Below are 26,759 nucleotides of genomic sequence, written 5' to 3'. Positions count from 1 at the left end.
AACACCAGTGAACACACAGCACTGACTTCGGGTCTGTCCTCCAACCACCCCCATTTTTGTCTTCATTTTACGGATAGGAAAGGAAACTCAGATTGCATATTGGGCTCATGAGCCTCCTTCAGGATTTTGCAAAGTTGAAGGCAAAAATGAATGAAATAAGGGAACAGGCTCCTGCTGCCAGCAGTCCAGAGGGCCTTCCTCAACATCAGCCATCCCTCATGGGTGGGGTCCATTCTCACTTGTGTGGGATGCAAGGTCAAAATGAACAATGCAAAGATCTATGTATCCCATTTAAGCGACTGTCCTTTATTCTGAGATTATGCCCTTTTTAGGTGTTAAAAAATCTTTTTTATTTGTCCATGCCTCTCCACTTGAGAGATCTTCGTTCCCCAACCAGAGATGGAATCCAGACCCTTGGCAGGGAAAGCCCTTAATACTAACCACTGGATTGCCAGGGAAGTTCTTTAAAAAATAATCTTAGGGCCCCGCCCCCGCCCGCTGTGCGCGCGCTGGCCGGGCAGCATGGCGGCGGCGGCGGGCGCCCCAAAAAAAAAAAAAAAAAAAATAATCTTGGGAGAGAATAGCATTGAAACAAGTATACTATCAAGGGTGAAACAGATCACCAGCCCAGGTTGGATGCCTGAGACAACTGCTCACGGCTGGTGCACTGGGAAGACCCAGAGGGATGGGATGGAGAGGGAGGCGGGAAGGGGGATCGGGATGGGGAACACATGTAAATCCATGGCTGATTCATGTCAGTGTATGGCAAAAACCACTACAATATTGTAAAGTAATTAGCCTCCAAGTAATAAAAATAAATGGGAAAAAAAATAAAATAAAATAAAAAAGAAAAAAAAAATAATAATCTTGGAATTTCCCCAGTGGGATAAGTGGTTATGACTTCGCCTTCCAATGCAGGGGGTGTACCAATCTCTGGTCAGGGAGCTAAGATTCCACATGCTCATGGCCGTAAAACCAAAACATAAAACAGAAGCAATATTGTAACAAATTCAATAGAGACTTGAAAAAAAAATTGGTTTGGAAGAGATTGTGTTTGGTTACGGTTGATGGTAGGGTTTGGGTCAGGTTGGGAGTGGCGATGCGTAAGATGACAAAATGAAAAGTTGGCAACTCTGTGTTGGTCTTTAGAATGTGTTTGGAAATGTTAGATGTCTCCAAGTCTGGGGGCCACTGAGGACTGTCCTCTCTCTCCTCAAGCAGCCTCCAAGCACAAGGCTCCCTTTGCTTTCCAGTCTGGGAGGTCTGCGAGGGCCTGGAGCGAGGTGGGGATGAAAGAGAGATGCGACAGCCTTGATGGGAGAAACCTCTGCTGCCTTTGTGAAGTGGGGGTAGGGTGGGGGTGAGATAATCACCCTGGAATGCGAGGGGCCAGCAGGGGAGAGCACCTCTTGAATGGAGGAGTCCCAGCCGTCCTTGGCAGCCTCTGTGTTTTTCCTCCTTCCTTCCTCTCACCCGCTGCGGTGGCACAATGGACAATGGCAGGCACACAATCCCCACGGAGGAGACAGCCGGTACAGCTGACCCCGACTCTGGGGACCTGCAAGCCTGTACCCACCTCCTCCCACCCCTGCTGGAACCCTTGATCCCTGGCCCTGCAGCCCCCGTAGCTTCCTGTTTGCCTGCTCTATTTGTATGGCCCCAGGGACAGAGCTGATCCTTGAACTCTGAGTTCCACATCGCCAGGACCAGTGAGCAGCGGCAAGGCCTGGGCTGGGCTTATCAGCCTCTGAGCCCAGCCCCTGCCTGGACACATAAATAGGCCGGGGGAGAGCTGGCTGATCAGACTGCTGGCCATTGAGGTAAGTGCTGCGACCTGCTCCCCAGCTCTAGGCATTTGAGGCTCTGGGATGCTGGCTGGGGGCTCTGGACCCCTGGCCCTCCCCCATCCTGTATCCCACCTCCTCCTCCCCGGCTGGAGTGAGGAGGGGGTGCATGGGCTCCTTCAAGCCCTGCTCAGCCGGGCCCCTCTTCTCCTCCAGGTCACCCACGACCCTTCAAGATGAAAGCCGTGGTGCTGACCTTGGCTGTGCTCTTCCTCACGGGTAGGTGCCCCCAACCTAGGGAGCCAACCGTTGGGGGGAGCCTTCTCCCTGAACCCCTGCGGACCACCCTCCTGGGCCCAGGGAGCAGAATTACTCCCTTGCCCCCCTCTCTCCTGCCAAGCACTTCTGCTCAGATCCCAGCCCAGAGCTGGTCTGATCTGGGTCTCCCCTCTCTCTCCCAGGGAGCCAGGCTCGGCATTTCTGGCAGCATGATGACCCCCAGTCATCCTGGGATCGGGTGAAGGATTTTGCCACCGTGTATGTGGAAGCAATCAAGGATAGTGGCAGAGAATATGTGGCCCAATTTGAAGCCTCCGCTTTGGGAAAACAGCTCAAGTAAGAACCTGCTTGTGCCTGTGGCAGGGGTCGGGGGTGTCGGTGCTGGGGGATGGAGAAGCCTGTGGGGAGAAGCAGTCAGACTGGCCCAACCCCCACCTCCTATCTGATGGGCCCCACAGAAGCGAGGAGTGGGACCCCCAGCAAGGGGCAGACCAGCGCTGTCTGGTCACTATTCTCTGCACTGCACTCCGCCCCTGCCTATTCGTAACTCCCTTCTCAGCTCCAGCCAGCAACAGAGATGGCTGTCTTCAGAAAGAAGAATGGGCTGGAAGAGTGGAGACTAGGTCCTTAAAAGGCCCACCTTTGGGGACAGACAGGATTGGGCACCAAAACCAGCTCCAGCTCTGTCTCCTTCTAACTCCTCCATGCATCTGGTCAATGGGATGCAGTGGGGAGTGAGGGGGGAGACCATGGATGGGAGATGCTAGGCTAAGGATCTGCCCCCAGCTACCTCACGTTCAGGCACAGGTCTGCCCAGGTCTCACACGGGGAAAGCAGGGGCGCTGAGCTGCAGCTCTGGGGGTAGCCAGGGGGCCGGGAGGTGTAGCCTGAGAGAGCCCTCTCTCTCCCCTTGCAGCCTGAAACTCCTGGACAACTGGGACAGCCTGGCCAGCACGTTGACCAAAGTGCGTGAACAGCTGGGCCCGGTGACCCAGGAGTTCTGGGACAACCTGGAGAAGGAGACCGCGTCGCTGAGGCAGGAGATGAGCAAGGACCTGGAGGAGGTGAAGCAGAAGGTTCAGCCCTACCTGGACGAGTTCCAGAAGAAGTGGCACGAGGAGGTGGAGATCTACCGCCAGAAGGTGGCGCCGCTGGGCGAGGAGTTTCGCGAGGGCGCGCGCCAGAAGCTGCAGGAGCTGCAGGACAAGCTAAGCCCGCTGGCCCAGGAGATCCGCGACCGCGCGCGCGCCCACGTGGAGACGCTGCGGCAGCAGCTGGCGCCCTACAGCGACGACCTGCGCCAGCGGCTGACCGCGCGCCTGGAGGCGCTGAAGGAGGGCGGCGGCAGCCTGGCCGAGTACCACGCCAAGGCCAGCGAGCAGCTGAAGGCGCTGGGCGAGAAGGCCAAGCCGGCGCTGGAGGACCTCCGCCAGGGCTTGCTGCCCGTGCTGGAGAGCCTTAAGGTCAGCATCCTGGCCGCCATCGACGAGGCCTCCAAGAAGCTGAACGCCCAGTGAGATGCCTCGGGCTGCCCCCCTGGCCATCACTTCGGTTTCTTAGAATAAACATTTCCGGAGTGGAACGCGCGTGATGGGTTGTTTTTTGTTTTTTTGTTTTGTCTTTTTTGAAGATTCGATGATGATTTTTAAACAATAAAGTTTTCCAAAAGCCAAAATTTCTGTTTGGGGAGAATGGGGGTGGGGGGATCCTGGAGGGGCCTCCAGGGGGCGGTGGCCAGGGACACCTGGTGATGTCCCAGTGGAGTCCTGAGCTCCAAACACTGGCCTCTCAGGGCCTTAATGTTACAGGGCCTGCTTGTCTGGGGGCTGAAGAGTGGGGTAGGAGATGCTCTTTCATTAGGAGGACCAAACAGGAAGGAAATAGAGGACCAGGCAAAGTGACAGATGAATCCAATGCAGGTGCCCTGAAAGAGCTTCAAGCAGGAAGTACTGGCGTTGCTGGGAGAAGTGGGCTCCCTGTCCCCAGCATTTCCCCGGACAGAGGACATAGTTCCCCAGCCCTCCTGCTCAAGGGCGGCTGAGGTTGGAGGGACCTCAGTGAGCCTGTGGACTTGAAGGTTCCCACAGGAATCTTCCTGTGGTTCCTTCCTAGGGCAGGTTCAAACGAAGGGCTTGGCGCTTGCTCCTTCCTCCCTTATTAATTCAAAATGTACTTTAACAAACACATCCTTTTTCACCAGAGCTTCTTACCACTCCTCACACTCCCACCCTTCTCCGAAACAACTGCTGTTTCCTCAGGCCCAGCAGTGCTAGCCCCATCCTTGGGGCTCCAAGCCTGCCAGCCCCTATTTTCTGACCTAAGAAAAATAATCACCACCTCTCGCAAGTAACTAGCCCATTCTAATCTCCAAGATGCTTTCATATCCATCATCTCACTGTATGCTTTCCCAGATCCTGGGTAGATTAAATGGGTGGTATGGATGCAGAAGCTGGAGCTTGGAGATGTGAACTCATTTCCAAGACTGAACAGCAGGATGGGCTAGGTTGCCCTTTCTAAACCTATGTGCTCCTGAGCATCCATGATTATTAAAAAAAAAAAAAAAAAAAAAAACGGCCAGGCATTCAAGTTTGTATGTAATTGAGTGTTCCCAGCCAGCTCCTCTTCACACTGAGGTACACACCTCCTCCCCCCACCCGACTCCCACCATGTGCATGCTTGTGGCTTTAAGATCTGCAAAGATCTGGGCAGTGCACTCAGGGGGCTTCCCTTTCCCTCTTCTCTCAGGGCCTTTTGCCCTTGGTGCTGGATAATCTACCCCTCCTCCATCTCCAGTGTATCTTAACTGCATAAAGGAGTGGGCTCTTTTAGTTCCTAACCATTTGAGCTACGTTGTAACAATAGGAGTAACTAAGACTTTTTCTGAGTCAGTTGAGCAAAATATGGGCAGCTCACTTGGGCTTGAGGTCAAGCAATTTACTGACTCAGTGACACTGGGCAAGTGCCTTCACACTTTGGAGCCTCAGTCTTATCACTGGAAGAGCAGGGAGGGGAGCTGCTCAAGTAGTCTGTGGTTCTGGAACTCTCCTGCATGAACATCTGACGGGCGGTGGGGACACAAGGGCTGCAGCCTGTGTTGGGTGACCTCGGGCTCCTCCTCAGTTCCTAGGACACGGGCCCCCCCCCTCCAGTCCTGGCCCCAAGGGGACAGTCCGCTCAGCCTGTAGTGACGAGGGCAGCCATTTACCAGGTGCCTTGGAGATGCCAGGTGCTGCGCACTCTCATTTCCTTCATTCCTTCTCAACAGACCTACAATGGATGGGGTATCACTGTGCCCACTTTACAGGTAAGAAACTGAGGCTGATATGAAGTGACGGAGCCAGGACTACAGCCCAGGTGTATCTTACTTTAACCACCACCCCCTCGGCCTCCTTCCCCCAAGTGTGGTTGCAGTCGGGGAAGGGGGGTGGGCATGCAGCCCAGGCAGTGCACGTCCACTCCAGAATTTTGATGAACACACACAGTCTCAACTCAGTATGTCGTTATGATAATGACGTAAAATGCCAGGTGCAAGGCCTGGCAAGGAGCACACACTCAATCATGTTACACAGCACTTGACAGTGTATTCAGATACTGCCAGACCCAGCGTCCCCTTTGCTCCTCCACGCAAACTGTCCATGCAGGCAGGCTAGGTAAGGCCATTGCTACCTCGCTCCACCCAGCTGCTAAGAGGTGGACACCCCACTCATGGCAGTTTCTCATCCAGCTTTATTGGAAGGCCAGCACACACCGGGCCAGGTCTTGGAGGGGGGGGTTCGGGGAGGGCACTGAGAATGCGGTTCTTGTAAGTGACCCTTGGGGGCAGCCCTTGGAGGCTGCGGGACTCAAGGAGCTAGTAGGATGGATAGACGGGTGGACTTGGGGTTCTTAGATCTCAGACGGCCTCAGGGTGGAGACTGTGTGGGACTGTACGCAGATTCCCAGAAGTCACTTGAACTTGCTCTTGAACGAGTTCCAGGAGTCTTTCAGGGAGCTGAAGCTTTCAGTCATCCAGTCTCTGGGGGTCAAAAAAGTGAGGGGAGCAGATGGGGTGGGGGTGAGAGTTGTCTCTAGGCAGTGACAACTATGGGGCTCCCACCCTACCCCCACTGGCACTCCCCCCCACCCTCTCAACCCCTCCCAGCAATGCCCCAAGACCTCAGGCTGGGACCCCCTATAGCTGCACCCCAGGAAAGGATGCCGAGGGTAATGATGGGAACACAGCCAAGGTTCCCCAGAGTTTCTCCAGCTGTGGGCAGATGGTGGATCTGAAGCAAGCTGGAGTGACTGATTTGGAAGATGTGTGAGGTCAGGACTGCCATTCTAGTGGAGGCAAGTGATGCCCCCTAGAATTGTACATCCTGGTGGCTCCAGGCGGGGTGGGGCAGAGGGAGGCAGTCTCTCATTTGGACAGTCATCAGAGGGTTGATTAGCAGTGTGATCTGGGGCAGGTCACTTGGTTAAGTGGGCCTTGGTTTTCTTGTCTGCAAAATGGGGAAATAATATCCACTCTACAGTGGGTCCTGAGGACTAAAAGTGTTTGTGAACACCTCTGCTATGGAAATGCCAATGCAGATGGAGTGGAGGTGGGGAAGGTGGGTGGGGCTAGCAGAGGACTGGTGGGCAGGGGCAAGGTGGGAGAGGAAGGACCGACTTCTGCTCACATGCGCCCGAGGACTTGATACAAGGCAGAAACACACATACACACACACACACACGCACGCGCACGCACACGCACACACACTGGCTGAAATTGGGTTGGTTGGGGTCAAACCTCCAACCAGATTATCAGGAAAGGAAAACGAAAGTGAGGGCAAGGAGGGAGAAAGAAGGGACAACAGAGGGAGGAGAGACAGGATGCGGTGGCCCTCCGTCATCTCTCCCTGCGAGAGAGCATGTTTTACAGAGAGAAAGGAGGCTCAGAGGCACAGCCACCTGCCCAGTTTCTCACCGAACAGGGGCAGGTAGGGCTGGGAGTGCGGAAGTGAGGGCATACCTGGTCTTCTGAACCACATCCTTGGCATAGCCCTTCACTTTGTCCAGAAGGGATTCCTCCTCGGCCCTGGTAGCTTCTATGAGGAGAGCAGGACTGAGTGCGGTGGATCAGCCTCTGGGGAACTTTTGGCTCCTGCCCAGCCCTTCATCGGGGCTCTGCATTCCCCAGCCACCTGCCAAACTGCCTTGTCCCTGCCCCCAGCCCAGTCTCCACCCGCTGCTTACCAGGCAAGACCAGGAGAGCCAGGAAGACAGCAACAAGGAGCAGCCGGGGCCGCATGATGCCTTGGTTCCTGCAGGGAAGGGTCCTCTGAGCCCTTCCTCAAGTCCCCACCCCCCCACCACCTGCCACCCCAACCAGGCGGCCCTCCCTGGGGAGATGCGGTGGCCCTAAAGCAGAGCCTGGGCTGGGTCAAGTCGGGAGGAGAGAGGGCTAATGTGGGGGAGGTTATAGGCTTTCAGAGAGGGGCTGGGGGACCCAGGGCAGAGGAAGTGGGGGGAGGCATGAAGCAGGAAACCCCCAGACCAGGAATCAAGACACCAGGATTCTGGCCAGGTTTCTGCCACTAACAAGCTGAGTGACTCTGGGTGACTCTCTGCCCTCTCCAGGGCTCAGGTTTTCTGTCTGGGGCACGACTGGGCTGTCTGAGTTTTCTAATCCTAAACATGCAGAGCGAGCAGCAAAGGGAGCCAGTGCCAGTCCCAGCTCCACCACTAGGCTCTGGGTAGCTTTGGGCAAGTGACCTTCCCCTAGGGACCTCGATCTCCCCAAAATGCCTGGGGAGAGGCACTCATCAAGACTTAAGGCTTCCCCAGCTCTACAAGCGCTTCTCCAGGCTTCGCTGGCTGGGCACAGACCCCCACCTGCCCCTCCCCATCCTGCTCCCCTTCTCCCCCCAACCCCTCAGGGAGCCTTACCTGGAGCGGCTGCTTCTTGGGATGAACTGCGTACGAAGGCAAGAGGATTCTGACCTGTTTTATATTGTCCCCCGGACACAGGGCAGCGTGTGGGCCCAGGCAGCCGGGCAAAGGTCACCAGCTGATCAATCTAGACCAGACCCTGACAGAGGGTAGCCAGAGGCACCCAGGCCCGCTGGGAGTTGGGAAATCTCTAGAAAGCTGAAGGTGCCCACCCTGCTCTCTGCCACCCCTATGGCTTGGAACTGGGGTGACCCCGTTCCTTCTGAGCAGCCTGCTTCCCCAGGGAGAGGCTGGTGAGATGGGAGAAGGGATTGGGGGACAAACATTGTCCTTTCGCCCTGGGCTTCCAGGTCCTTCCCCACTTTAAGCCCTGACAACAGCCTGCGAAGTGGGGGTGAAGTGAGAGGGGAATTGGCTTCTTCAGACTTGGACACAACTCAGCTGGCTGGGCTGGGGAGTCCAAAGTGAAGTCACAGAAGACCTGTGGGCAGGGGCTTGTGCAGGAGGTGGGACACAGTTGAGTGCCCACAGCCCCCTCCCCAGGATCTCCATCTCTGGGCTTTAGTCCCGGGTGCAGCTGACCCAGAAATTTCCCTGAGCTCTTTGATCCCAGAACAGGGGGTGGTGGAGGAAGATCAAAGGCTGCTGAGCCCCAGGCCTTTATCCTACCGCCCCCTCTATTCACCTTGCCCTCTGGACCCACTGATAACGTCCCCAGGGGGCAGGATCTGGGCTCCTGGTTGAGGCCCTCCCCTGACTGTGCAGCTGGGACTGAGGCCAGCGCTGAGTACCTCTCGACCTCAGGCCTCAGCGCCTCAGCTTGGAGATACCAGTCCCTGTAGTCCTCTGGCTGGGCAGACAGCTGGAAGGAACCAGGTTTGGGGTGAGGCTGGTCCAGCGGATAGAGGGGCCAGACAAGCTCTAAGGGGCAGTCGGCTGTCCAGCAGAGGTCTGGGCCCTTCCCAGGGTGAAGTGTCCTCTAGGCCAAAACAGAGCTGTAGCCTGGGTGGTAGGATCAGGGAGCTCTGTCTTCTGGATGTGAAGACTTCAGAGTCAAGAAATTTTCAGTTTAAATGATGCTTTCGGCACTTACTCATATGACCCAGGGCCAGAGAGCTAACATCTCAGTGCCTTGATGTTCTCCTCTGTAAAATGGGGCTAGACTACTGATATGCCGGTACTGTAAAAGTGAAAGGGTTCGTTGGCCACTCATGTCCGACTCTTTATGACCATGTGGATTATAAACCACCAGACTTCTCTGTCCATGAGATTCTCCAGGCAGAATACTGGAATGGTTGGCCATTTGCTCCTCCAGGGGATCTTCCTGACCCAGGAATCGAACCCAGGTATCTTGTATTATAGGTGGATTCTTTACCAGCTGAACCAGAAGGGAAGGCCAGAATTCTGGTGAAATATACATGAGATAGGTACAAAGTCCATGAAGGGGGCTCGGTAAATCTCTCCTTTCTTACAAACACCTGTCCTTTCTCAGACAGCATAGTCTGAAGTCAGGAGGAGCCTCCAATGTAGAAATAGGGCTTTTGGCAGGTGGCCTTCTCAAGAAGAAGCAACTAAATAGACCATGTGAAATCAGAGGCCCAATAAAGTGACTACCTTCAGAATTCTTTATCTGTGGCTGAAACTTGAAATTTCTCCTTAGAGGTTTGTTCCCTTGACTGAGACCTGGTTATATGTAAAACTGCAAATAGATTCCTGTGAAGTAGGTATTATTAAGCCCATTTTATAGGCAGAAGCCGAAGGCAGGGCTGGAGACATACCCAGGTGCCCATATTCCACCCATGGCAGAGTTGGGAACCAGAAGCCAAGTCTTCTAATATGCACACTGGGACCAAACCGCATGGAGAGATGAGGCCCTTGGAGGTTTATCAGTCACTCAGAGTGCATCAGTTTCAGCCTCTTCCTGAGCACAGACTGTGGTGATGGGGTGGGGAGGAGAGGAAGGTGATTGGGAGGTCCTCAAGGATTTGGACTTTGGGGAAGAGAGAGGGCAGCTGTGCCCACTTCCCTCTTCATTCTGATCAGTTCCTTCTCCCCAGAAGTGAGGGTCGCAGTGGGAGTCCAGATTCCAGGCTGGGCTGGGACATGCTGGGGTGGACCGGCTGGAGTCCTGGGCCCTGGTTCCTCCAACTCTCCTGCCATGTGTGTGGAGCGTCTGGAGGAGGCCGCCCTCTCTCTCCTGGGCCGCAATGGGCCAGTGAGCCCAGGGAGGTCAGAAGATGTGGGCAGAGACCCAGCAGCATGGTGTCAAGCTGGGTAGAGAACCAGAGAGTGTGGGCCTCTGCAGCTGGGTTGACATGCCCTGGGGCCCGGGACCTTATCTCATTCCAAGGGCTTGGTGCCTCTGTGTGCCTGTGCCCCTCCCAGCAGCTCCAGCTGGGTCCCAGGAGGGCTATCTGAGGAAGGGTCTGATCAGTGGTCCAGCCTAAGCTGCCTCTCCTTCTCTTCTTCTCTCCCTCCCCCCAGCATAGCTCCCCTGGGATGAGGATGCTGCTCCAGCCATGGCCCCTATAACTGGTAGCGGGCAGGGAGGAGGGGCAGGAGGACGGAGAGGAGAAGGTCTGACCAGCTGGGGCCAAAAATGGTCCTCGAGGGTTAGACTAAATCTCTCTGCTTCCACTTGTGTGCGAGTGAGGCTTAGCTCACGAGCCTCTGTGACCCACGCCCCTGCCACAAGGCTGGACTGGGCAGCACTGACTCAGCCCTGCCAGCCAGAGGCCCTGGTTCACCATGGCCTTCTGTGCTGGAAGTTCCTCCTAGTGTCTCACCCAGATCTTCCCACCCAGGAGCCACCCACTTTGAGCTCTGCCCTGGGTGGATGGCCAGTGTGGAGCAAACATGGGGCCCTGTGTCCATGTGATTTGCCCGTCTCTGGCTGGGCCTGAGCCGTTCCCTCCTGATTCTGGGCTCAGGCTGCCCACTAGTTTGATCTCTGTTGATGGGGCAGGAGGGTGGCCATAGGTGATGCTAGACTCTCAGCCTCGTCACCTCACTGACCATTAGGTCTGTCTGTTGTACAGATAAGGAGATTGAGGCTCAGAAAGGGATATGATTCACCCAACGTCACACAGCCCTTTGTGCCCACCCATGTGGCTCTGCCCTGACTCATAGGGCCAGGGTCTGCTGGAGCTGCCCGCACTCATGTCCTTTCCATCAGCAGCTCAAACAATCTGAGATGGTGCACAGTTCATTCAGTCACTCAGTCGTGTCCGACTCTTTGTGACCCCATGAATCGCAGCACGCCAGGCCTCCCTGTCCATCACCAACTACGGGAGTTTACTCAGACTCATGCCCATCGAGTCGGTGATGCCATCCAGCCATCTCATCCTCTGTCGTCCCCTTCTCCTCCTGCCTTCAATCTTTCCCAGCATTAGGGTCTTTTCAAATGAGGGGACACAGGGGCCTCTCATTCTCTGTCACCCCCAGAATTAACCTGTTCACAGACTGATACACAGCATGCTCTCCGGGACTTCCTCGGCTGTCCAGTGGTCAAGACTCTGTGCTTTCACTCCAGGGGGCAGATGTTCCATCTCTGGTTGTGGAACTAAGATCCTGCATGCTGGACAATGTGTCCAAAACACAAACCAAAAACACCCATGATCCCAACAAAGGAGGTCAAACTCAACTGAGGGTCCTTGGTGACTCACTGTCCTCCTCACCTCTGGCCCGGTGGTGGGGAAGGTGTGGGGCCAGAGGTGAGCGCCTACCTTGCACTCAGCCCACGCTGGACTGTGCCTGATTTGGGAGTCTCGCAAGGCGGTGAACTTTTCAGGGTCAAAACACAGCTCACGCTTGATGAGCGCTGACCGTGGGCCAGGCATGGCTCCCAGCATTACTCAGATTACTTTCCTGAGCCTGTAGTCAAGAGGCATGCACTATTTTATCCCCTACTGAGGCACACACGGGGCTCAGAGAGGTTAAGAAACTTGCCCAAGGTCACACAGTCATTATGTATGGAGCCCACACACAAACCCAAGGAGTCTGATCGCAGCCTTGGAAGCCTTAATAACTACTATGAGATGACAAGGGGCAGAACAGTGCTGTCTGGTCGGTATTTTCTGCAGTGCACTCCTCCCCTTCCTATTCTTAACTCCCTCCTCAGTTCTGGCCAGCAACAGAGGCTGTCTTCAGAGAGGAGAATAGGCTGGAAGAGTAGAGACTAGGTCCTTAAATGACGAGCTTTTGGGGACAGACAGGATCGGGCACCAAAACCAGCTCCAGCTCTGTCTCCTTCTAACTCCTCCATCCATTTGATCAATGGGATGCAGTGGGGAGTGAGGGGGAAGACCTTGGATAGGAAATGCTAGGCTAAGGATCTGCCCCGAGCTACCTCACGGTCAGGCACAGGTCTGCCCAGGTCTCACACGGGGAAAGCCCGGGCGCTGAGCTGCAGCTCTGGGGGTAGCCAGGGGGCCGGGAGGTGTAGCCTGAGAGAGCCCTCTCTCTCCCCTTGCAGCCTGAAACTCCTGGACAACTGGGACAGCCTGGCCAGCACGTTGACCAAAGTGCGTGAACAGCTGGGCCCGGTGACCCAGGAGTTCTGGGACAACCTGGAGAAGGAGACCGCGTCGCTGAGGCAGGAGATGAGCAAGGACCTGGAGGAGGTGAAGCAGAAGGTTCAGCCCTACCTGGACGAGTTCCAGAAGAAGTGGCACGAGGAGGTGGAGATCTACCGCCAGAAGGTGGCGCCGCTGGGCGAGGAGATCCGCGAGGGCGCGCGCCAGAAGCTGCAGGAGCTGCAGGACAAGCTGAGCCCGCTGGCCCAGGAGATCCGCGACCGCGCGCGCGCCCACGTGGAGACGCTGCGGCAGCAGCTGGCGCCCTACAGCGACGACCTGCGCCAGCGGCTGACCGCGCGCCTGGAGGCGCTGAAGGAGGGCGGCGGCAGCCTGGCCGAGTACCACGCCAAGGCCAGCGAGCAGCTGAAGGCGCTGGGCGAGAAGGCCAAGCCGGCGCTGGAGGACCTCCGTGAGGAAGGTTCAAACACGAAGGAAATAGAGAAGCAGGCAAAGTGACGGATGATCCAATGCAGATGCCCTGAAAGAGCTTCAGGCAGGAAGTACTGGCTTTGCTGGGAGAAGTGGGCTCCCTGTCCCCAGCGTTTCCCGGGGCAGAGGACATAGTTCTCCAGCCCTCCAGCTCAAGGGCAGCAGAGGTTGAAGGGACCTCAGTGAGCCTGTGGTCTTGAAGGATTGGGGCAGGTTCAAATGAAGGGCGTGGTGCTTGCTCTTTCCTCCCTTACTAATTCAAAATACACTTTACAAAACGCACACCTTTTCCTTTTTCACCAGAGCCTCTTGCCACTATTCACCCTCCCACTCTGCTCAGGAAAAGCTGCAGTTTCCTTAGGCCCTGCTGTGCCAGCCCCATCCTTGGGGCTCCAGCCTGTCAGCCCCCTTTTTTCTGACCTGAGTCAGAAAAACAATCACCACCTCTTGCAGTAACGAGCGTATTCCAATCTCCAAGATGCTTTTATATGCATCATTTCACTGCATCCTTTATATCCTGGATAGGATTAAATGGATGGTATGGATGCAGAAGCTAGAGCTTGTAAATGTGAGGTCATTTCCAAGATTGAACAGCAGGATGGGCTAGGTTGCCCTTTCTAGACCTACGTACTCCTGAGCATCCATGATTATTTTTCTTTAAAAAAGTTGCTATCCATTCTAGTTTGTATGGAATTGAGTGTTCCCAGCCAGCCCTTCTTCACACTCAGGTACACACTGCCCGCCCCCCCACCCGCCATGTGCATGCTTGTGGCTTCAAGATCTGCAAAGATCTGGGCAGTGCACTCAGGGGGCTTCTCTTTCCCTCTCCTCTCAGGGCCTTTAACCCTTGGTACTAGATAATCTACCCCTCTTCCATTTCCGGTGTATCTTAACTGCATAAAGGAGTGGGCTTTTTTAGTTCCTAACCATTTGAGCTACGTTAAATGTCAAGCCCAGATATTTGGGTGAGGACATTTTTCAGGTGAGGGTACAGGGATCCCTGGCCATGTTGGGCCCAAAGAGAAGTCCAGATGGATTTCCAAAAAGAGAGCAGAGGTCTCCTGAGGCAGCTGGATGCCCCCCTGATGCCACCAAGATCTGTCAAGGAGCCTTTGACATCAGGCATGGGAGTAACTAGGCTTCCCTGGTGGCTCAGCAGTAAAGAATCCTCCTGCCAGTGTAGGAGACACAGGTTTGATCCCTGGGTCAGGAAGATCCCCTGGAGATGGGCATGGCAACCCACTCCAGTATTCTTGCCTAGAGAATCCCCATGGACAAAGGAGCCTGGCGGGCTACAGTCCATAGGGTCACAAGAGTTAGACACAACTTAGCAGCTAAACAACAACAGTAGGAGTAACTAAGCCTTTCTCTGTGTCAGCTGAGCAGAATATGGGCAGCTCACCTGGGCTTGAGATCAGGCTCTGCTGTTTGCTGACTCAGTGACACTGGGCAAGTGCCTTCACACTTTGGAGCCTCAGTCTTATCACTGGAAGAGCAGGGAGGGGAGCTGCTCAAGTAGTCTGTGGTTCTGGAACGCTCCTGCATGAACATCTGACGGGCGGTGGGGACACAAGGGCTGCAGCCTGTGTTGGGTGACCTCGGGCTCCTCCTCAGTTCCTAGGACACGGGCCCCCCCCTCCAGTCCTGGCCCCAAGGGGACAGTCCGCTCAGCCTGTAGTGACGAGGGCAGCCATTTACCAGGTGCCTTGGAGATGCCAGGTGCTGCGCACTCTCATTTCCTTCATTCCTTCTCAACAGACCTACAATGGATGGGGTATCACTGTGCCCACTTTACAGGTAAGAAACAGGCTGATATGAAGTGATGGAGCCAGGACTACAGCCCAGGTGTATCTTACTTTAACCACCACCCCCTCGGCCTCCTTTCCCCAAGTGCAGTCAGGGGAGGTGGGGGCATGCAGCCCAGGCAGTGCACGTCCACTCCAGAATTTTGATGAACACACACAGTCTCAACTCAGTATGTCATTATGATAATGACGTAAAGTGCCAGGTGCAAGGCCTGGCAAGGAGCACACACTCAATCATGTTACACAGCACTTGACAGTGTATTCAGATACTGCCAGACCTCGCGTCCCCTTTGCTCCTCCACGCAAACTGTCCATGCAGGCAGGCTAGGTAAGGTCATTCCTACCTTGCTCCACCCAGCTGCTAAGAGGTGGGTGGGGCACCAGCCCCAGGCCTGCTTGAGTTGGAGTCAGTCCCGAGCCCGCCCACAGAAGAGGCCCCACGAATTCTCGGCCCAAACATACATGACACGTGCAGGACACCCCGCTCACGGCAGTTTCTCATCCAGCTTTATTGGAAGGCCAGCACACACTGGGGTGGGCCAGGTCTCGGGGGAGGGGGAGGGCACTGAGAATGCGGTTCTTGTAAGTGACCTTTGGGGGCAGCCCTGGGAGGCTGCTAGACCCAAGGAGCTAGTAGGATGGATAGACGGGTGGACTTGGGGTTCTGAGATCTCAGACAGCCTCAGGGTGGAGACTGTGTCGGACTGGCGGCAGACTCCCAGAAGTCACTGAACTTGCCCTTGAATGAGCTCCAGTAGTCTTTCAGGGAGCTGAAGCTCTCAGTCATCCAGTCTCTGGGGGTCAAAAAAGTGAGGGGAGCAGATGGGGTGGGGGTGAGAGTTGTCTCTAGGCAGTGACAACTATGGGGCTCCCACCCTACCCCCACTGGCACTCCCCCCCACCCTCTCAACCCCTCCCAGCAATGCCCCAAGACCTCAGGCTGGGACCCCCTATAGCTGCACCCCAGGAAAGGATGCCGAGGGTAATGATGGGAACACAGCCAAGGTTCCCCAGAGTTTCTCCAGCTGTGGGCAGATGGTGGATCTGAAGCAAGCTGGAGAGGGGTGACTCCAGTTTTGGGAGACGTGTAAGGTCAGGACTGCCATTCTAGTGGAGGCGAATGATGCCCCCTAGAATTGTACATCCTGGTGGCTCCAGGCGGGGTGGGGCAGAGGGAGGCAGTCTCTCATTTGGACAGTCATCAGAGGGTTGATTAGCAGTGTGATCTGGGGCAGGTCACTTGGTTAAGTGGGCCTTGGTTTTCTTGTCTGCAAAATGGGGAAATAATATCCACTCTATAGTAGGTCCTGAGGACTAAAAGTGTTTGTGAACACCTCTGCTATGGAAATGCCAATGCAGATGGAGTGGAGGTGGGGAAGGTGGGTGGGGCTAGCAGAGGACTGGTGGGCAGGGGCAAGGTGGGAGAGGAAGGACCGACTTCTGCTCACATGGGCCTGAGGATTTGAAACAAGTCAGAAACACACACACACACACACACTGGGCTGAAATTGCTTTGAAAGTGAAAGTTGCTCAGTCGTGTCCAACTCTTTGCGACCCCATGGACTATACAGTCCATAGCATTCTCCAGGCCAGAATACTGGAGTGGGTTGCCTTTCCCTTCTCCAGGGGATCTTCCCAACCCAGGGATCGAACCCAGGTCTCCTACATGGCAGGCGGATTCTTAACCAGCTGAGCCACAAGGGAAGCCCAAGAATACTGGAGTGGGTAGCCTCTCCCTTCTCCAGGGGATCTTTCTAACCCAGGAATCGAACCGGGGTCTCCTGCATTGCAGGTGGATTCTTTATCAACTAAGCTACCAGAGAAGCCCCAGAAATTCCATTGGGTGGATCCAAACCTCCAATCAGATTATCAGAAAAGGAAAATGGAAGTGAGGGCAAGGAGGAAGAAAGGAGGATGACAAAGGGAGGCGAGGTGGGATGCGGTGCCTCTCCATCATCTCTCCCTGCAAGGGGGCCTGTTTTACAGAGAGAAAGGAGGTTCAGCGAGGCGCAGGTCCTAGGTGGGTGTGGGAGAGACACGGGTCCCCCATGGGGGCTCTCACCAAGTCCCGGGCAGGTAGCGACCAAAGGCAGGAAAGTGAGGGTTTACCTGGCCTGCTGGGCCACCTGGGACTCCTGAACGCTGCTCAGGGCATCCTTGGCAGTCTTGGTAGCCTCCTTCACATAGCCCTGCATTTTGTCCAGAAGGGATTCCTCCTCGGCCCTGGTAGCTTCTATGAGGAGAGCAGGACTGAGTGCGGTGGATCAGCCTCTGGGGAGCCCTTGGCTCCTGCCCAGCCCCCCATTGGGGTCTGGTATCCCCCAGCCACTTGCCAAGCCACCCCTTTCCCACACCCCGCCCAGTCCCCACCGGCTGCTTACCAGGCAAGACCAGGAGAGCCAGGAAGGCAGCAACAAGGAGCAGCCGGGGCCGCATGGTGCCTTGGTTCCTGCAGGGAAGGGTCCTCTGAGCCCTTCCTCAAGTCCCCACCCCCCCACCACCTGCCACCCCAACCAGGCGGCCCTCCCTGGGGAGATGCAGTGGCCCTAAAGCAGGGCCTGGGCTGGGTCAAGTCGGGAGGAGAGAGGGCTAATGTGGGGGAGGTTATGGGCTTTCAGAGAGGGGCTGGGGGACCCAGGGCAGAGGAAGTGGGGGGAGGCATGAAGCAGGAAACCCCCAGACCAGGAATCAAGACACCAGGATTCTGGCCAGGTTTCTGCCACTAACAAGCTGAGTGACTCTGGGTGACTCTCTGCCCTCTCCAGGGCTCAGGTTTTCTGTCTGGGGCACGACTGGGCTGTCTGAGTTTTCTAATCCTAAACATGCAGAGCGAGCAGCAAAGGGAGCCAGTGCCAGTCCCAGCTCCACCACTAGGCTCTGGGTAGCTTTGGGCAAGTGACCTTCCCCTAGGGACCTCGATCTCCCCAAAATGCCTGGGGAGAGGCACTCATCAAGACTTAAGGCTTCCCCAGCTCTACAAGCGCTTCTCTAGGCTTCGCTGGCTGGGCACAGACCCCCACCTGCCCCTCCCCATCCTGCTCCCCTTCTCCCCCCAACCCCTCAGGGAGCCTTACCTGGAGCGGCTGCTTCTTGGGATGAACTGCGTACGAAGGCAAGAGGATTCTGACCTGTTTTATATTGTCCCCCGGACACAGGGCAGCGTGTGGGCCCAGGCAGCCGGGCAAAGGTCACCTGCTGATCAACCTAGACCAGACCCTGACAGAGGGTGGCCAGAGGCACCCAGGCCTGCTGGGAGTTGGGAAATCTCTAGAAAGCTGAAGGTGCCCACCCTGCTCTCTGCCACCCCTATGGCTTGGAACTGGGGTGACCCCGTTCCTTCTGAGCAGCCTGCTTCCCCAGGGAGGGGCTGGTGAGATGGGAGAAGGGATTGGGGGACAAACATTGTCCTTTCGCCCTGGGCTTCCAGGTCCTTCCCCACTTTAAGCCCTGACAACAGCCTGCGAAGTGGGGGTGAAGTGAGAAGGGAATTGGCTTCTTCAGACTTGGACACAACTCAGCTGGCTGGGCTGGGGAGTCTAGAGTGAAGTCACAGAAGACCTGTGGGCAGGGGCTTGTGCAGGAGGTGGGACACAGTTGAGTGCCCACAGCCCCCTCCCCAGGATCTCCATCTCTGGGCTTTAGTCCCGGGTGCAGCTGACGCAGAAATTTCCTGAGCTGATCCCTCTAGCAGGGGGTGGTGGGAGAAGGTCAAAGGCTTCTGAGCCCCAGGCCTTCTGTTTTACCACCCCCCTCTCCTCATCTTGCCCTCTGGACTCACTGATAACGTCCCCAAGGGGCAGACTGTGCAGCTGGGACTGAGGCCAGCGCTGAGTACCTCTCGACCTCAGACCTCAACTTCCGCAGCTTAGAAATACCAGTCTTCATAGTCCCCTGGCTGGGGTGGCAGTCAAGGCTGTGGTGAGACTGGTGTAGTGGAGAGAGGGGCCTGATGAGCTCGAAGGGACAGTCAGCTGTCTGGGAGATGCCCGGCCTCTTCCTGAGGTGAAGTGTCCCTTGGGCTCACATCAGGAGCTGCAGCCTGGATGGCAGCATTAGGGAGCTCTGTCTTCCAGTGAGGTCTCAGAGCCAGGAAATTCTAGGTTTAAATGGTGCCTTTCACTCCTACAGATATGACCCAGGGCCAGAGGTCTAACAGCTCAGTGCCTCAATATTATTCTCTGTAAAATGGGGCTAGAACACTGATACTCCAGAATTGTTGTGAAATATAAGAGATATGTATATAAGTGTAAATCTATGGCTGATTCATATCAATGTATGACAAAACCCACTGAAATGTTGTGAAGTAATTAGCCTCCAACTAATAAAAAAATTAAAAAAAAAAAAAAGAGATATGTAAAAGCAGCTGGTCCATGAACGGGGCTCAATAAATCTCTCCTCCTTTCTCCCAAACACCTGTGCTTCCTTAGACAGCATAGTCTGAAGGCAGGAGGAGCCTCCAATGCAGAATTAGGGCTTTGGGCAGGTGGCCATCTTACCAGGAAGAAGCAACTAAACCCACCATGGGAAGTCAGAGGCCCGAGAAAGTGACCTAGCTCTACCTTCAGAATTCTTTATCTGTGGCGAAAACTTGAAATTTCTCCTTAGAGATTCATTCCTTTCACTTAGACCTGGTTATCTGCTAAAATGCAAATGATTCCTGCAAAGTAGACATTATTAGGGCTCCCCTGGTAGTTCAGCTGGTAAAGAATCTGCCTGCAATGCAGGAGACCCCAGTTCGATTCCTGGGTTGGAAAGATCCCCTTGAGAAGAGATAGGCTATCTGCTCTAGTATTCACAGGCTTCCCTGGTGGCTCAGAAGGTAAATAATCTGCCTGCAATGTGGGAGACCTGGAATTGATGCCTGGGTTGAGGAGATCCCCTGGAGGAGGGCATGGCAACCCATTCTAGGATTCTTGCCAGGAACATCCCCATGGACAAAGGAGTCTTGCAAGCTGAAGTTCTTGGGGTTGCAAAGAGTCAGACATGACTCAGCAACAGTACACAGCACAGACATTATTAAGCCCATTTTATAGGCAGAAGCCGAAGGCAGGGCTGGAGACATACCCAGGTGCCCATATTCCACCCATGGCAGAGTTGGGAACCAGAAGCCAAGTCTTCTAATATGCACACTGGGACCAAACCGCATGGAGAGATGAGGCCCTTGGAGGTTTATCAGTCACTCAGAGTGCATCAGTTTCAGCCTCTTCCTGAGCACAGACTGTGGTGATGGGGTGGGGAGGAGAGGAAGGTGATTGGGAGGTCCTCAAGGATTTGGACGTTGGGGAAGAGAGAGGGCAGCTGTGCCCACTTCCCTCTTCATTCTGATCAGTTCCTTCTCCCCAGAAGTGAGGGTCGCAGTGGGAGTCCAGATTCCAGGCTGGGCTGGGACATGCTGGGGTGGACCGGCTGGAGCCCTGGGCCCTGGTTCCTCCAACTCTCCTGCCATGTGTGTGGAGCGTCTGGAGGAGGCCGCCCTCTCTCTCCTGGGCCGCAATGGGCCAGTGAGCCCAGGGAGGTCAGAAGATGTGGGCAGAGAGACCCAGCAGCATGGTGTCAAGCTGGATAGAGAACCAGCCTCTGCAGCTGGGTTGACATGCCCTGGGGCCCGGGACCTTATCTCATTCCAAGGGCTTGGTGCCTCTGTGTGCCTGTGCCCCTCCCAGCAGCTCCAGCTGGGTCCCAGGAGGGCTATCTGAGGAAGGGTCTGATCAGTGGTCCAGCCTAAGCTGCCTCTCCTTCTCTTCTTCTCTCCCTCCCCCCAGCATAGCTCCCCTGGGATGAGGATGCTGCTCCAGCCATGGCCCCTATAACTGGTAGCGGGCAGGGAGGAGGGGCAGGAGGACGGAGAGGAGAAGGTCTGACCAGCTGGGGCCAAAAATGGTCCTCGAGGGTTAGACTAAATCTCTCTGCTTCCACTTGTGTGCGAGTGAGGCTTAGCTCATGAGCCTCTGTGACCCACGCCCCTGCCACAAGGCTGGACTGGGCAGCACTGACTCAGCCCTGCCAGCCAGAGGCCCTGGTTCACCATGGCCTTCTGTGCTGGAAGTTCCTCCTAGTGTCTCACCCAGATCTTCCCACCCAGGAGCCACCCACTTTGAGCTCTGCCCTGGGTGGACAGCCAGTGTGGAGCAAACATGGGGCCCTGCGTCCATGTGATTTGCCCGTCCCTGGCTGGGCCTGAGCCGTTCCCTCCTGATTCTGGGCTCGGGCTGCCCACTAGTTTGATCTCTGTTGATGGGGCAGGAGGGTGGCCATAGGTGATGCTAGACTCTCAGCCTCGTCACCTCACTGACCATTAGGTCTGTCTGTCTTGTACAGATAAGGAGATTGAGGCTCAGAAAGGGATATGATTCACCCAACGTCACACAGCCCTTTGTGCCCACCCATGTGGCTCTGCCCTGACTCATAGGGCCAGGGTCTGCTGGAGCTGCCCGCACTCATGTCCTTTCCATCAGCAGTTCAAACAATCTGAGACGGTGCACAGGGGCCTCTCATTCTCTCCCACCGCCCAGAACTAATCTGTTCACAGACTGATACACAGCATGCTCTCTGGTACCTCCCCAGCTGTCCTGTGTGGAAGACGGCACACTTCCACTGCAGGCGGCGCACGTTGGATCTCTGGTTGGGGAATTAAGATCCTGCATACCACACATTATGGCCAAAAAACAGAAATACACACTCCCATTCAGTGACGGCAAACTCAACTGAGAGTCCTTGGTGATTCGTTGACCTGCTCACCTCTGGTCCATTAAGGGGGAAAGGGATGAGGCCAGAGGTGAGCGACTACCTTTGCTCCCAGCCCAGGCAGGACTCTGCCTCATTTGGGAGTGTTGCAGCGCGGTGAAGTCTTCAGGGGCAAAACACGGCTTGTGCTTGATGAGCGCTGACTGTGGGCCAGGCATAGTTCCCAGCATTACTCAGATTATCTCCCTGACTCCCTGAAGCCCAGAAGGCATGCACTGTTTTATGCCCTACTGAGGCACATGGGGCTCAAAGAAGTTAAGAGACTTGGCTGAGGTCACCCAGTCAGTATGTATGGAGCCCACATGCAAAGCCAAGGAGTCCAACTCCAGCATCAGAAGCCTTAATAAAGTACTACAAGATGGCCCAGGGTGCTCCTGGAAGGAGGAGCTCCCTGACGCTGGAGGTGACCATCGGTGGGGTGGGACACTGCCAGGTAGTGGGGACTCTACAGAAGGGGTACAAGCTATCTTCAACCCCATGAGACATCAAGTTGCTCCTGGTCTATGAAACAGTGGAGACACGGGAAGTCAGGATCAGCCCAGCTGCGGACTCTTGCAGTGGCAGATTATAGAAGCCCATCCATGTGCGGGGCATGGTGCTCATGGAGGGCAGCCAACAGTGTAATACGATGGATTTCATCTCCTTGTCACCCAAGGTGATGTGTGTGGTCCAGCAGAGGGGCACAGACTGGTCAGGATGAGCCACCTTCTTGCTGGATGTCTTTCTGTGTGTGACCTCACTTGCAGAGGATGTTGGAAGTCCAAGTAGAAGATCAGGATGCCACCACCGCCCCCCTTCCCCATCTCCTGATGAGAGGCGCCCTGAGAGCCTCGGGTCTTGTGATTCATCACAAGCTGACTACTGCCACCCAGGGAGGTGGTGGGCAGGAATCAGACCTCGGGTCAGTCTGCCCTTCACCCTGCATTGTGCCCCAGAGAGTGGGGTCTCACTCTGCCACTCTCACTGGAGCAGCAAGCATGCTACTGTACTCCTTGCTTGGTCCAAATCCAGAAAATAGTTAATATTCTTATTAACAACAGTAATGGCTATTTTTCAGTGCTTACTCTGCCAGGCACAATACTACTCATTTCACCAGTAATGTCTCATTTACTACACCCAACAATCCCATTTTTAAAGGAGAAAATGAGGCCAGAGCTGGGCCAAGTTGACTCACTGGACCAAGGTGACACAGTTGGCAGTGGCGGACGTGAAGCACAGTCACAATCAACACCTTCAACACAGGACACCCCCCCCCCTCCACCCACCTTCCCAAAGGCTTGCAGGGGTCGCCTCCTCCCGGGCTCACCTTGACCAGAGCCCTGGATCTCAGCTCACTAGCCCATCTGTGGCCCTGGGTGTCCCAGTCCAGAGTCTGGTGCTCTGAGTTGGAGTCAGGGTTGGGGGATGTGGGAGTGGGGGCCCTTCACTGGGGCAGACAGAGGAACTGTGAACTTTGCCCCCCCACCCACCCAAGCCGAGCATAGACCCAGAGCTGCCACAGGGCTTCTGGGTAGTTTATCAGTCCTGCGCTCAGGTGTTCCCTCAGCCTCATTCCTCCCTTGGCTCCTGGCCCCTTCAATGATGGGTGGGGCACACCTTCGGAACAGCTGCTTCTGAATGCTGCCCGAGCCCCAGTCTGCATCAGCTTCCACGTTGTCCAAGGGTCACAAAAGTCCAAGAGGCCTCCTGGGAACGTGTCACCTTCCAGCGTGGAGTCACACTGGGGAGGAAGGTGGGGAGGGCAGCCCCGTGAGGATTTAAATGTCTGACTGGTTCTGAGCTTCAATCAGTTCCAACAGCAGCACAGTGAGCTGCCTGAGAACCTCTGCTCTGGCCCCTCTGAATCCAGGAAGGATCTGGTGCAGTAAGAGACTCTCCCAGCCCAGCGAGGAGCCCGGGATGTTCCTGAAGGCTGTGGTCCTGAGCCTGGCCCTGGTGGCTGTCACCGGTGAGTAGGAGCTGCCTTCAGATGGCACTCTTAGGCAGGACCCATCTGCTGCGTCAGGCAGGGAAGGGCGGTGAGTCTGGGGCCAGGGCAAGAGGACAGTTCCGAGTGTCTGTCAGCCCACAGCTGGATGCAGGGGGTCACCCAGCTGCCACTCAGCTCTGAGGAGTGCTGTCCATTCACAGTGCTGGGCTCCGTGGCATGCGTGCTACCCCAGCTTTACATACCCCTGTGGCTTCTAACTAGCCAAGCGCAGAGAGAAAAATCAATGGCTGGGCTCCCCCCCCCCCCCAGCATCCAGTCTGCGGCTCAGGGCTGGGGCAGAGGGGCAAGGAAGGAGATGGCACCCCCCCCAACATCCAGTCTGCAGCTCAGGGCTGGGGCAGAGGGGCAAGGAAGGAGACGGCGCTCATGAATTTGCTCTGTTTCCCACCCAGGAGCCCAGGCGGAGGTCAATGCCGACCAGGTGGCCACTGTGATTTGGGACTACTTCAGCCAGCTGGGCAACAATGCCAAGAAGGCGGTGGAACATATCCAGAAGTCTGAGCTCACCCAGCAGCTCAAGTAAGGGGGGCAGAGTTGGCAGGGAAGGGCTTCTTTAAGGCCATGCAATGTGTGGGCAAGGGCTGGACTCGGAGGCAGGGGACCTGAGCTTAGGATACCCACTGTCCTGCCATCAACTCACTGGGTGACCAGAGGTCTCCAGACTTGGATCCTGGTATTCATGTGTGCAAATAAGGAAGGCTGGACTGAATAATCCCTGCTTTAACTTTTCTTTTTGTCATGCCCTGTGGCTTGTGGGCGGAGAAGGCAATGGCACCCCCCACTCCAGTACTCTTGCCTGGAAAATCCATGGACAGAGGAGCCTGGTAGCCTGTGGTCCATGGGGTCGCTAAAAGTTGGACACGACTGAATGACTTCACTTTCATGCATTGGAGAAGGAAATGGCAACCCACTCCAGTGTCCTTGACTGGAGAATCCCAGGGAGAGCCTGGTGGGCTGACGTCTGTGGGGTCGCACAGAGTCGGACACGACTGAAGTGACTTAGCAGTAGCAGTAGCAGCAATGGCTTGTGGGATCTTAGTTCCCTGACCAGGGATCAAACCCTGGCCGTCAGCAGTGAAACTGCTGAGTCCTTAACACTGGGCCACCAGGGAATCTCTCACTTTAACTTTCCAGAGTGTGACAAATGGCCACATCTTAGCATTGAGGCTCCCAGAAGAAAGGGAGGGAAAGAAATGTCACATGAGCTGGCTTCTAATACATTCCAGGACAGGCCTCTGTGAAATCATGGGAAGGGCAGGGGTGAGGCTATTTGGGAAGCCTCTGGGGGTGTCACACGGGAGGGAGACCAGTGCACGGTGTGACTAGAAGATGCTAGAAGAGGCCCAGAACATCACATGTGATCTCTGCACATGTGGTGTGCACACAGCCACAGCACACCTGGGCTGAGAAGGACCTCAAAGTCCACTCCTTCTGCTTTACAGATAAGGAGAGGCAAGCCCACTGCTCCAGCTCACATGATAGGTATTAATAGATACTGTGACTCAAGCTCCAGGGGAGATCCAGAGGTACAAGGTCAATGTATTACATTGACCAATTACATCCACTTGCTTAAATCACCATCCACCATAGGAAAAGATGGGTGAACTCATTGTTCTGCACGCTGACCTGTCTTAGGCAGGTGTGTGAAAGGTGAGCCGTATGGAAAGAGCTAAGGCCCCAGTAGAGGAGCCTGGCGGGCTTACAGTCCAAGGGTCGCAAAGAGTCGGACACTTTGCGCTAACTGAAGCGACTTAGCCCGCAGGCGGGAATGCCAAGCCTCACGGTGGCCCCCTTGCGTCCTTTCCCCGCAGCACCCTCTTCCAAGATAAACTTGGGGAAGTGAGCACCTACACGGACGACCTGCAGAAGAAGCTGGTGCCCTTTGCCACGGAACTGCATGAACGGCTGACCAAGGACTCCGAGAAGCTGAAGGAGGAGATTCGGAAGGAGCTGGAGGAGCTGCGGGCCCGGCTGCTGCCCCACGCCAATGAGGTGAGCCAGAAGATCGGGGACAACGTGCGCGAGCTGCAGCAGCGCTTGGGGCCATACGCAGAGGAGCTGCGCGCCCAGGTCGACACCCAGGCGCAGCAGCTACGGCGCCAGCTGACGGTCTACGCGCAGCGCATGGAGACGGTGATGCGGCAGAACAGGGACCAGCTGCAGGCCTCGCTGGCGCCCTACGCCGAGGAGCTCCAGGCCACGGTCAACCAGCGAGTGGAGGAGCTCAAGGGGCACCTGACGCCCTACGCGGACCAGCTCCAGACCAAGATCGATGAGAACCTGGAGGAACTGCGCCGCAGCCTGGCCCCTTATGCTCAGGACGTCCAGGGGAAGCTCAACCACCAGCTGGAGGGCCTGGCCTTTCAGATGAAGAAGCATGCCGAGGAGCTGAAGGCCAAGATCTCGGCCAAAGCCGAGGAGCTGCGGCAGAGGCTGGTGCCCGTTGTCAGCAGCGTGCATGGCAGTCAGCTGGGCAACGCCGAGGGCCTGCAGAAGTCGCTGGCCGAGCTGAGCAGCCACCTGGAGCAGCAGGTGGAGGACTTCCGCCGCACCGTGGGGCCCTACGGCGAGACCTTCAACAAGGCCATGGTGCAGCAGCTGGACGCGCTCAGGCAGAAGCTGGGCCCCCTGGCGGGGGACGTGGAAGATCACCTGAGTTTCCTGGAGAAAGATCTGAGGGACAAGGTCAGCAGCTTCTTCAACACCCTCAAGGAGAAAGAGAGCCAGGCCCCCGCCCTCCCCGCGCAGGAGGAGGCGCCCGCCTCTCTGGGGGGCTGAGTTGCCCCTGGTGCCCCCGCCCCACCACCGACACCTGCCCTGCCCTGCCCCCTGTCTGTCTGTCTGTCCCAAAGCAGTTCTTGTACAGACCTGTGGATACATGTCCAGTGGAAAGTGATGCTCCCTCTCGCTTCTCAATAAAGCTGCTGAGAAACTAGTCCAGTGTGGTTACAGTGGGGCTTCTTGGTGTTGTGGGAGCTGAGGGCGGCAGGGAGCACCGCGAGCAAAGCTTAGATGGGTCCGCAGGGGATGCTTAGAGCGACTGGGTTGCTGGGAGATGAGACTACGGGGGCAGGGTGTGCTGAGAGGGGTGTGGGGAGAGCCCTAAGGGGAGGTGGATAAAGATGTCACGCTTTGGACTTCCCTGGTGGTCTGGTGGGTTTCCCAGGTGGCTTGGTGGTAAAGAATCCGACACTGGGCTTTACCCCGAGGGCACCACCAATGTGGTCAGGACGAGGTC

General features: G+C 56.0%; 4 protein-coding genes and 1 long non-coding RNA gene across 5 annotated transcripts; 3 read left to right on the top strand and 2 right to left on the bottom strand.

Annotated features, from left to right (window-relative positions):
• Nucleotides 1-1,637: 1,637 nt before the first annotated feature.
• Nucleotides 1,638-3,645, top strand: APOA1 (apolipoprotein A1). Its single transcript, XM_043899943.1, has 4 exons — nt 1,638-1,820; nt 2,001-2,063; nt 2,246-2,399; nt 2,980-3,645. Exons 2-4 carry the CDS (start codon nt 2,021-2,023, stop codon nt 3,578-3,580), a joined length of 798 nt encoding a protein of 265 aa, XP_043755878.1. The 5' UTR covers nt 1,638-1,820; nt 2,001-2,020; the 3' UTR covers nt 3,581-3,645.
• Nucleotides 3,646-5,771: 2,126 nt separating this feature from the next.
• Nucleotides 5,772-8,060, bottom strand: LOC122692379. Its single transcript, XR_006340639.1, has 4 exons — nt 7,974-8,060; nt 7,281-7,348; nt 7,057-7,132; nt 5,772-6,078 (listed from the first exon to the last, which is right to left on the bottom strand). It is a non-coding gene; the product is annotated as an uncharacterized LOC122692379 (long non-coding RNA).
• Nucleotides 8,061-12,417: 4,357 nt separating this feature from the next.
• On the top strand, nt 12,418-13,261 carry LOC122692372 (apolipoprotein A-I-like). Its single transcript, XM_043899921.1, has one exon. The coding sequence runs from the start codon at nt 12,578-12,580 to the stop codon at nt 13,007-13,009; it is 432 nt and encodes a 143-aa protein (XP_043755856.1). The 5' UTR covers nt 12,418-12,577; the 3' UTR covers nt 13,010-13,261.
• A 1,291-nt stretch (nt 13,262-14,552) lies between these two features.
• On the top strand, nt 14,553-26,456 carry APOA4 (apolipoprotein A4). The gene is made up of 4 exons (XM_043899895.1): nt 14,553-14,779; nt 23,381-23,479; nt 23,914-24,040; nt 25,333-26,456. Exons 1-4 carry the CDS (start codon nt 14,695-14,697, stop codon nt 26,297-26,299), a joined length of 1,278 nt encoding a protein of 425 aa, XP_043755830.1. The 5' UTR covers nt 14,553-14,694; the 3' UTR covers nt 26,300-26,456.
• Nucleotides 15,273-17,990, bottom strand: APOC3 (apolipoprotein C3). Its single transcript, XM_043899909.1, has 4 exons — nt 17,862-17,990; nt 17,169-17,236; nt 16,897-17,020; nt 15,273-15,581 (listed from the first exon to the last, which is right to left on the bottom strand). Exons 2-4 carry the CDS (start codon nt 17,221-17,223, stop codon nt 15,470-15,472), a joined length of 291 nt encoding a protein of 96 aa, XP_043755844.1. The 5' UTR covers nt 17,224-17,236; nt 17,862-17,990; the 3' UTR covers nt 15,273-15,469.
• Nucleotides 26,457-26,759: the final 303 nt, after the last annotated feature.

Source organism: Cervus elaphus, chromosome 1, assembly GCF_910594005.1.
Source record: "Cervus elaphus chromosome 1, mCerEla1.1, whole genome shotgun sequence".
NCBI classification, from domain to species: domain Eukaryota; kingdom Metazoa; phylum Chordata; class Mammalia; order Artiodactyla; family Cervidae; genus Cervus; species Cervus elaphus.
This window is presented reverse-complemented; position numbering and strand designations above follow the sequence as displayed.